Genomic DNA, 10717 nt, shown 5'->3' with positions numbered 1-10717 from the left:
TTTTCAGAGATAATTTTATTCCAGAACTCAGTGTGTACCAGCTTTTTTTTTTCTGTGATTCACATAAGCCGGAGGAGTAAGATTTAGCATTAGGCTAAGAAGATTGACTTAATTTTTGGTTGTCCTCTCTACTCAGTCTTTGCATCTGTTTTTTGCTATCCGCATTTCAGCTGAGATTCTCCCACATGAATTTGTAAGTGTTGAATTATTCCAAAAACTAAAAGCCCATTTATTCCCATTCACAATTTCTGCAGATGTTGCCTCTTCCATGCCTATAAGAATGTGTGCAGTCTTAGCTTGACTTTAAAACCACATTTTTATTTTTCTCAAATTAGTTCCCAGTTGAATAGAAGTAATTTTAAATTTATTCATTTTTAAGAAACGAACATATTTACAGTTTATTCCTTTTTTTAATTCAAAACCATGATAAGCCTGTCCATTATTCTAATTTTAATTCTATTGGAAATGATTCTCGATGGTTCAGGAATTTTCTTGATATATGTGTGTGTAAATATATATATATGTATATTATGTATATTCCACTGGTTTTGGATCAGAATCATTCCTACTTGTATCTTGTTCTTTTTGTTGTTGTTGCTATTGTGAATTGGAACCTTTTTTTTTTTTTCTCATTCAAAAATGAACCCGTGAAGCAATAGGATCTCTACCCCCCCCTTCACGGCTACGACACTCTATGGTTTCTCGGTTCTATAAGAACATTCGACTCCCTTTGACATCGTCCGAACCTGAAGGAAGATGGCAACCGAGAGTCGCCAAGCAGGGGGCCGCTCTATCTCGCCTTTGTTCTCCTCTCGGTGGCCACTGCGCAGGCGCAGTTCCGCGGGCCGCGTCCCCGCCTTCCCGGTCGCGGGCCCTGGTCGGGAGCGCAGGCGCCCTGGCGCGCTCCGTTTACACGCTCCGGGGCCTGTAGGCGCCGCGAGTTCCGGCTGTCGCCGTCGCCGCCGCAGCTCCCGGAGGTCGGTTGCGACGAGTAACGGCGCGGGGACGAGCCCTGCGCCTTCTTCTCCGCTATGTACCCGAACTGGGGCCGGTATGGCGGGAGCAGCCACTACCCACCGCCGCCGGTCCCGCCGCCGCCGCCGGTGGCGCTTCCTGAGGCCTCGCCGGGGCCGGGGTACTCGAGCTCGACGACTCCCGCGGCCCCCTCCTCCTCGGGCTTCATGAGCTTCCGCGAGCAGCACCTGGCGCAGCTCCAGCAGCTGCAGCAGATGCACCAGAAGCAAATGCAGTGCGTGCTCCAGCCCCATCATCTTCCTCCGCCCCCCCTGCCGCCCCCGCCGGTGATGCCGGGGGGCGGCTACGGGGACTGGCAGCCCCCGCCGCCGCCGATGCCCCCGCCGCCCGGGCCGGCCCTCAGCTACCAGAAGCAGCAGCAGTACAAGCACCAGATGCTCCACCACCAGCGGGACGGGCCTCCGGGTTTGGTGCCTATGGAGCTGGATTCCCCCCCCGAATCCCCCGCCCCTCCGGGCTCCTACCTGCCCCCGTCGCAATCCTACATGCCCCCGCCGCAGCCGCCCCCCTCCTACTACCCGCCGGCCTCGTCCCAGCCTTACCTGCCCCCGGCCCAGCCCTCCCCGACGCAGTCGCCGCCCTCCCAGCCCTACCTGGCCCCGACCCCTTCCTACTCTTCCTCCTCTTCCTCCTCGCAGTCCTATCTGAGCCATTCCCAGTCTTACCTGCCCTCTTCTCAGGCCTCGCCCTCCCGCCCCTCCCAGAGCCATCCTAAGCCCCAGCACCTAGCTCCACCTCCGCCGTCCACCCCTTCGGGGAGTAAGGCCGCTGCCCAGCCAGAGACTTTGGAGAGTGGCGCCAAGAACAAGAGCACTGACCAGCAGCAGGCTGCCCCGGAGCCGGATCCCTCGACCATGACTCCACAGGTAAGGAAGCCCGTTTGCCCGAGACTTGTCTTCCTCCTAGCTGGGGGGGGGATGGGGGGGGTGGGAGTGGGGGGCTCAGCGAGCCGAACCCGGGGCCTTAACCCCGAGGAGGTGAAGGATTGCTGCACACCACCACCCATTGACACGCCAGCGGATCCCACCGAAGCCCCGGAGAGGTCTGGGCGCTCCGCAGTGCAAGGAGCCCAGTGTGGATGGACCAGGGCGCAAAGGATGCTTATAGACTCCACGGAGGCGTGAGGATGGTTCTTTCATTCAGTTGAGTGCCTTGGTCTCCTGTGACCAAGTGGAGATTTTTGTCGTTCGTTAGGGGGAGAATCTTGTTTTAAAATTGTGCTTTGAACGAAGATCTCCTAAGATCGGAGGGCCATCATGTATATAAAATCGTGGGACCTGTTAGCTTCTTTAGAAAATCGTTAGGCATCACTGATAGCTGTCAGCATTGTGAGTTGGGAGTTCTCAGCAAATGAAGGATGGAAATCTTGATCAGGAGCTCCCTGATTATGCTTAGAGATACACCCGCCAGTGCATAGGTGAGACTACACATTTGACCCTTTGGGCGGGGAGAGCGTGGTCTATTGATCATTTAAGAAGTTGACCCATTGTCATTTAAAGGCAATTTTTAAGATCTGGCCAGTGTGTTCCATTGCTTTGTTGTTACTTTTTCCGAGGGACTGTTTTGGATCTTGGCTAAGGTGAAAAAAAAGAAAATTTGTGATTTCTTTTTCCTTCCTGAGAAAGTGGTATCAGTCTCTTCTAGAACATTTGTTTGAAGTGATGCTGCAGAATTGATTGAGTACCAGAAGTAAATGAATTCCCCCTTAAAAAGGTAGTACAGGGGGCTGGAGCAATAGCACAGCGGGTAGGGCGTTTGCCTTGCATTCGGCCAACCAGGGTTCAATTCCCAGCATCCCATATGGACCCCTGAGCACCGCCAGGAGTAACCCCTGTGCATCGCCAGGTGTGACCCAAAAAGTGAAAAAAAAAAAAAAGTAGTACAGAGTAGTACAGAGGGTAAGCTACTTGCCTTGCAGGTAGTCAACCCTGGTTTGATCCCTGGACTACATATGGCCCTCCTCCCCAGCATCTCCAGGAGTTAGTCCCTGAGCACAGCCAGTTGTATGTGCCCCTCAACCATACCACCCAAAAAGAGGAGTTTAAGGAAAAGAAGGTAAGTCTAAAATAGAATAATTTATTTTGGTGTTTGGACCACGCCTGGCGATGCTCAGGGGTTACTGTTGGCTCTGAAATCACTCCTGGTGGTGCTATAAGGACCATATGGGATGCCAGGGATTGAACCCAGGTCGGCCGAGTGCAAGGCAAAGGCCCTACCAATTGTACTACCTCTCCAGCCCTTCATTTGTTATTTCTTAAAATAGACACTATCCATGCGTATGAATTACTTAAAGGAGAAAACATCTTTTAACCTCATAAGTTCAGATTTGCATGAACAAATTTCCAAAGAATAGGAACGCAGTATTCTCATTTCACAGTGGTTTGACATTAGAAATTAAAAACAAGTAAGCAAGGTATTTTTGCATAGCATTAGGAAGAGAGACTTGAGATCCTGGAGTAATACAATAGAATGAATTCCTGAGAATCAATTGGCTGTCATCAGGTTATTTACCCAGATTGCAGAATTTCTGCCTCCTTTCCACTCCACTGTGAAATTTCCGAGTCGTTTTGTTGTCAAATAGTACAAGTTAGTCCAAATCAAAATGTGACCTTCATAGCCTCATCTCTCCTAGACTATTTTTTTCTGGTCTTTTAGAGATAAATGTGATCTATTTTTAACTTTTGGGTGGCAAGGAGTGGAGGAGGGAAAAATCAGACCAGTCCTTAATAGAAATACCGTAGACACTACTTTCTTTTGTTTTTCTGCTTTCCTACTCTTCTATTATCATGACCTATTTCATGAGTATCCTGTGGCTCCAATTCTTTGAAATTTGAAAGAGTGGTGGAAGTTGAGATTTGAGAGGTGGGCCAGCTCTAGTAGAACCTTGTTGGATTTCTTCCTTTTTTTTTTTTTTGACTTTTTGGGTTACACCTGGTGATGCATAGGGGTTACTCCTGGCACTGCATTCAGGAATTACTCCTGATGGTGCTCAGGGGACCGTATGGGAAGCTGGGAATCGAGCCTGGGTCAGCCATGTGCAAGGCAAACGCCCTACCTGCCCTACCCGCTATGCTATGGCTCCAACCCCTGTAGTAGAACCTTGTAAGCCTACTTAGGTTTTCTTATCTCTGACTGGAATTTATCTCAGCTTTCTCAACCTTCTCTTCCACCTTATGTTTTAGTTACATCTCAGATAATCAAGGATACTCTTTTTGTTGTTTTGGACTATACTCGCAGTACTCAGATGGTGGATTTTTTTTGGTGGGGAGGGCAGTAGTGGGGTGTTTGGGCCACACCTGATGGTGTTTAGGGGCTACTCCCAGGGGTTGAGCTCAGGGCTCTTGAATGCAAACATGTGGTCAGCCTGTTGAGCTCTATCTGACTCCATCAGGGGTGTTGTATACATTATTACCTGAGTTCCCCTATTTGGTTCTGTTCTTCAGGTAAGCCCCTTGCAGACAGAGGTCACGTTGCTCATCTTTCCCATCCCACCTCACCACTGTGGTGCTCAGGGGTTGCTCCTTTTGGTGCCTCGAAGGACCGTATAGTGCCAGGGATAGAACCCAGGCCCCCTGCATGCAAAGCATGCACTGAAATATCTCTCCAGCATCCCCCATAGCACCTAGGACAGTACCTTACAAAAGTGTAGACTTTCCAAAGAGGAATTGTTGAATATGATGCAAAAGTTGTCATGATTTAGATTTGGCATACTTTGGCTTATTAGGTGATAGATATTTTCTTCGTGTCAGTGCCATTCCTTGTCAATTAGTCCTTTGGCATATTTATTGTTCTTTGATTCATTATTTTTGGCTTACGATTCCCTTAGTGGTAGGGTTCTTCAGTAATTTAGGTTTAATGAGATTTTGCCATTCTTACTTCACTTAGACTGTTTCCAGTGGGAAGGTGGGGAGGCACACCTGGTGGTGCTTACTCCTGGGGTTCTGTGCTCAGGGATCACTTCTGGCAGTACTCTGTGGACCATATGTGGTGTCAGGGATTGGATGGCCGCATGCAAGGCAAGAGCCATAATTCCAGACCTTTTTTAATTTTGCTGCTGAATTCATTATTTTTGGGGTGCTGTCATTGAATCCAAGATCTCATGAATGAGAAGCATGTCCTTCTATCACTGAGCCACAACCTCAGCCCCAGAAATATTTTTTTTCTTTGGATTGGAAGCAGGATGAGTTGTGAGGGACCAGGGAGATCTTAGGAGGTAGGGGGCAAGCTCTGAGGTTTTTAGAACCTTCCATTTGTTTACGGGGTTCACAGTTGGAGTGTATTCCGTGGTTGTCAGGATTGAGCTGCTTTTCATCTTACCTCCCTTATCATCTTGCTCCTGTACATTAAACGTGGGGATGTGGAGCTGGCTCCTGGGAACTTGAATTTGACTGGTGTGGAGTCTCGTCATATACCGTCCTGCAGCTTGGTACAAATTGACATGACTAGGCCAACGTGGGCCTTGACCACAATACCTTGGGGCTTTCTAAAGGCACCCACATATCTGCAGACTAAGATTGGAAGTAGCAAATGACCAGACATGAATGTCCACTGCAAAGGACTGCAGACTTCTTAGGTTTTTTTCTGCTCACCACTACTTTTTGTTTTTGTTTATTTTGTTTGTGTACCACATCCTGCTGTGCTAGGTGCTGCTTCTGGCTCTGCACTCAGGGCTCCTTGTGGGAGGGACTTTGGGGACCAAAGGGGGTGCTGGGGATTGAACCTAGGTCATCACTTGCAAGGCAAGTGCCTTACTTGCTGTACTATCTCTCTGGTCCCTCAGCACTACTTTTATTTTATTTTTAACTTTTTTATTGAATCACTGTGACATAGGCCCTTCCAAAACTGTTCATGATTGCATTTCAGTCATACAGTGTTACAATACCCATCCCTCCACCAGTGGACATTTCCCAGCACCAGTGTCCCCAGGTTCCCTCCCATCACCCCCACCCCCACCCCCTGTCTCTATGGCAGGTGTTTTTCTTCTCTCTCCTTCCCTCCCTTCTTTCTCTCTCTTTCTCTCTTTCTCCTCTCTCTCTCCTTCCCTCTCTTTCTCTGTCTCTGTCTCTGTGTCTCATTGTGGTTTGCATGGTTTGCAATATTGATACTGAAAGGCTATTAAGAAATCCCTGTCCAGTGTGATTATTCTCATCAGCACCACTGTTTTTTTTTCTTTTGGGGTTACACCGTTGATGCACAGAGGTCACTCCTGGCTCATGCACTCAGGAATAAATCCCAGCAGTGTTTGGGGGACCATATGGGATGCTAGGAATCGAACCGGGGTTGGCCACGTACAAGGCAAACGCCCTACCCGCTGTGCTATTGCTCCAGCCCAGCAGCACTTTTAATTCAAGAAATTTTATGCCACCCTGGATGTATAGCTACATAACATAGACATACAAATGAAGTCTTTATTTATAATGTTGTTGTTGGGTAGCTTTCCACAGTTTACTGTAGTTTTGGGCCATTTTTTGCATGCGGAGGGTTGAAGATACACAGCCACTGCCCAAGGGACCATATATGGTGGCAGGGATTGAATGGGGGTAAGCTATATACAAGGCAAGCCCTTAGCCCTGTCTGACTCCGCTTTCTACTTCCCACGGTGTGAGAAGCTAGGCCTTAGGGCAACCTATGCAAGCAACAGGCTGTGACACTCCCAAGAGGCTGTTGTTTGCAGCCATCACATCAGGCCTCATGGGAAAAAGAGCGCGGTTGGTTTAATTGGCTACAGAATGAAATGAATATTTTATTTACTTCTTGGTGGTAGCGTTGGTATTTTGGGGTCAAACCCAGCTATGCTCAGGGATCACTCCTGGCGTTGCTCAGGGGTACCGGATATGGTGCCAGGAGTGAACCTAGGTTGGCTGCGTGCAAAGCAGTCCTACTTACAGTTCTGTCTCTCTTGCCCCTGAATATTTTATTTTTAAATTTTTTTTCTTTTGTTCTTGTGCCACACTCAGCGGTGCTCAGGAGCTACTCCCTGTGTGCTGCTGAGACTTGTTCCCAGCTGTGCTGAGTTAACCATGCAGTGGCTGGGCTCGAACCCCAGCCTCCTACATGCAAAGCATGCACACTAGCCCTTTGGACCTATTTCCCTGGCCCCTAAAGGAAACTTTATTATATATATATATTATATATATATACATTTCTATATTTTTGCACCAGATATAGTAGACATATATATGTCTTTCTCAAGAGCTACTCTTGACTGTAGAGTTGCTCCTTGAAGTGCTTGGGGTCAGTGCCAGGAGTAGAACCTAGAACCTCTCACGTACAAGGTAAGTACTTTCCCACTGAGCCTCAATCTTGACCTATCCCAATATTTTCATTTTACTTATTTTTTTTTTATTTTGGGGCCACACCCGACAATGCTCAGGGCTTACTTCTGGCTCTGCACTCAGGGATCACTCCTGGTGGTGCTCGGAGCACACCATGGGGGGTGCCGGAGATCCAACTTGCATCAGCTGTATGCAAGGCAATTGCCCTACCCTCTGCACTATTGCTCTGGCCCCTATCCCTATATTCCCTATATTTATCATTAAACATTTTTGAAAAAGGAATTTTTTCTTCTTGTTTTGGGGTCACACCTGGCAGTGCTTGGGAGAACCATGCAGTGCCAAGCATCAGCTGGGGCTCCCACATGCAAAGCATGTTCTCCAGTCCTCTGAGCCATTTCCCTGGCCCTAAAGAAAGACCTTTTCCTAGGTAAACATTAACAAAAAGTGAACAAACTTTTTTTTTCTTTTTTGCTTTTTTGGGTCACCCCCAGCGATGCTCAGACGTTACTCCTGGCTCTGCACTCAGGAATTACTCCTGGCGGTGCTGGGGGAACCATATGGGATGCCAGGGATCAAACCCGGGTCGGCTGCATGCAAGGCAAACACCCTACCTGTTGTACTATCGCTCCGGCCCCAGAACAAACTTTTGTATTATCAAATAACTGATCCATTCAGAGATCCTTCATTGTGTCACTCAACTTCAGGAATTAAAACAGTTCTTTGGTATGTTAAAAATCTCATTGGATTCAGGAATGTTTCGTTGGTTTGATCAAATTAAGGATACCATATAGATAGTATTGGACAGGAAAATTATTTCTTGTGCGTGATGCCCTTTGCATATAGAATACTAATCCCATCTCAGGCTTCTACCTAACTAGTATCGGATGCAGCCCTAGTTGTGATTTAGCTCTGTCTCTTATTTTTCTGCTTCATGCCATTGGGACCTATAAAAATTCTGTAAGGTGTCCTTTATGTATTGTCTCATGGTGTCAAAAAACATTCCTCACTATTCTGTGTTTTTGGTAAAGTAGAAGTTAACTCTGAAAACTAGGTTTAAGTTCACCTTGCTTTTGGCAAGTGTATTTCATAACATCGGCAGGTCTATGTTCTTATTTGCGTCCCATCTGCCACCCAGTGCCAGATGTTCCACTGTGCCTGGTGCTAGCACTTAGAAGGGAGTGGTAGTCCAGACCCGCCACTGTAAAGCTCCCTCGAACTTGTGTCTAAGGCCTTTTCTTGTGGTTTGTCCATTCATGATCAATGCCTCGGCCAATTAATTCTTTCGAGGTTGGGACATGGTGATCCCCTCCCACCCCTTGCCATTTCTTAGATATTTACTCTGGAATTCTATAAAGAAAAACTTTGTTTGTGAACTCAGGTATTTAATTGTTTTGTTTTGGTTTGGTTTGCGGGGGAGCATACCTGGCGGTGCTCACGATTAATTCCTGGCTCTCTGCTTGGGGGGTCACTCCTGGTGGACTTGGGGGATCATATGGAGGTGTGCAAATCAAGTGCCTTAGCCACTGTACTATCTCTGCAGCCCAGTGGCTGTTTAATAGGAAATACAAATGATATAGGAAAGACAGGATAAATGCTTGATATTCTTTTTCTTTTATTTTCTTTGTATTTTGTTTTTGGGACATACTCTGTAATGCCGAGGGGTCACTCCTGGCTCTACAGTCAGGAATCATTCTCATGGGTTTGGAACACTACATGGATTGCCAGAGATTGAACTCTGCTCAGCTGCATGCAAGGCAAAAACACTCAACCTGCCTTACTATTGCTCTGATCCCTGGCCCCTTATCATTTGCAAGTTTCAAGTATTTACCGAGTAGCAACTATGTGCCAAATAAATGTGCTTAGTGCTGGTGACAAAATAGTGGACTAGATAGGGCATATCTAGGGACTAGACAGGATATCTGCCCTTATTTTCTTGTTCTGACACTTAAGTAATTAAGAAAAGCACAGGATGCTCTTAGATTATGCCCTAATTGTACCTTAAGGAACTGAAAAAGATGAACTTTTTTTCCATCTCACTGTTATATTCGTAATGCCTTAATTTGAATGGAGAACACAGATAAGAACAAATATTTATTATGATTGTTATTATTATGGGGGGGGCACACCCAGTGATCCTCAGGGGCTATTTGGGCTGTCCCTGACTCTTGTGTTTGGGGGATCTATGTGGTGCCAGGTCGGTGAACCAGGGTCTGTGGGCAAGTACCTTAATACCATAGTATCTCTCTGGCCCTGGTTATTTACTTTTTATGGGGGAGGGTCACATCTAGTGGAGGTAAGGGCTTACTCCTACCTCTGGCTCAGGGTTCATTCCTGATGGGGCTTGAGGAACCATATAGAATGCTGGAGATTGAATCTGGGTCAGGTTCCTGCAAGGCAAGCACCCGACCTGCTCTGCTGTTTCTGGTTCTTCCCTACTCTGCTCCTTTAAAATGGGGGAGGGGAGGGAAGTCTTATTAAAGCATTGTGATTTACAGTTACTAATTGTTGTTTTAGGCATACGGTGTTCCAACATTAATCCCCTTTTTTCTTTTTAACTGAAGTACATTGTATTATAATATCGAGGGTTTCAGGTGTGCCTGCTTGAAAATCAGCACCTGTGTCCCCTTTGTCTTGATTTATGCCTTCTGCCCTAGGAACTGCACTGCACTATCCACCCGTTGTTCGTTGATTTTCTTGAGCAGGCCCAGTAACCTCTCCATTGTGAGACTTGTTACTGTGTTTGGCATATCGAATACGTCACGGGTAGCTTGCCAGGCTTTGCCGAGCAGGCAAGATACTCTCGGTAGCTTGCCGGGCTCTTTGAGAGGGGCAGAGAAATCGAACCTTGGCCGACCAGGTGGGCCACGCTGTGCTGTCGCTCCAGCCCGCCCCAAGAACAACCCTTTTTAAGTGACTGAACATAGAGCTGGAAGCACTAACCTAATTGAATCGGTCTCCCTAAGTGGCATAAGTGAAACCTGAGGAACAGGCAGGAATTAACCAGGTAGAGTTCAAGGAATTAAGTTCTGTAAGGCTTACTGGAAGCTCAGGGTAAAAATGGTAACAAACCAGATCTGGGACGTCTGTGAGGACTTTATCCCACGGCAGTGCATGTGACAGTGGGACTTTTGAAAGCTCACTCGATTTGCAGTGTGGAGAGTGGAATCAAAAGGAGCAAGAGTGATGTGTAGAGAGAAAAGTTAACAGAATACTGTCAGGCAGGCGATAGTGATTGTGCCTTGGACTCGGATGGTGATAGCGGAGGTGCAGAGAAGTTGAAAGACTGGAAAAATACTTAATGCTGGAATCCATAAGGAGATTGAAAGTAAAAGTTGAAAGAGAGGGATCAAGAAAGATTCCTGGGTCCCTGGGATAGGATGCTGGTTGGAAGGTGGACCCGTTTACTA

The 10717-nt window shown here is 47.2% G+C and overlaps 1 protein-coding gene and 1 pseudogene across 1 annotated transcript in view; one reads left to right on the top strand and one right to left on the bottom strand.

The window, feature by feature from the left end:
- Positions 1–682: 682 nt before the first annotated feature.
- Positions 683–10717, top strand: part of YLPM1 (YLP motif containing 1) — an 81186-nt gene continuing 71151 nt past the window's right edge. The window contains exon 1 of the mRNA XM_056133526.1: positions 683–1901. Within this exon, the coding sequence (XP_055989501.1) occupies positions 1032–1901 (870 nt within the window). The 5' untranslated portion in view covers positions 683–1031. The remainder of the gene's footprint in view (positions 1902–10717) is intronic.
- On the bottom strand, positions 6635–6763 carry LOC130042204 (uncharacterized; annotated as a pseudogene).

This window comes from Sorex fumeus, unplaced genomic scaffold (genome assembly GCF_029834395.1).
Source record: "Sorex fumeus unplaced genomic scaffold, SorFum_2.1 ptg000098l, whole genome shotgun sequence".
NCBI classification, from domain to species: Eukaryota; Metazoa; Chordata; class Mammalia; order Eulipotyphla; family Soricidae; genus Sorex; species Sorex fumeus.
This window is presented reverse-complemented; position numbering and strand designations above follow the sequence as displayed.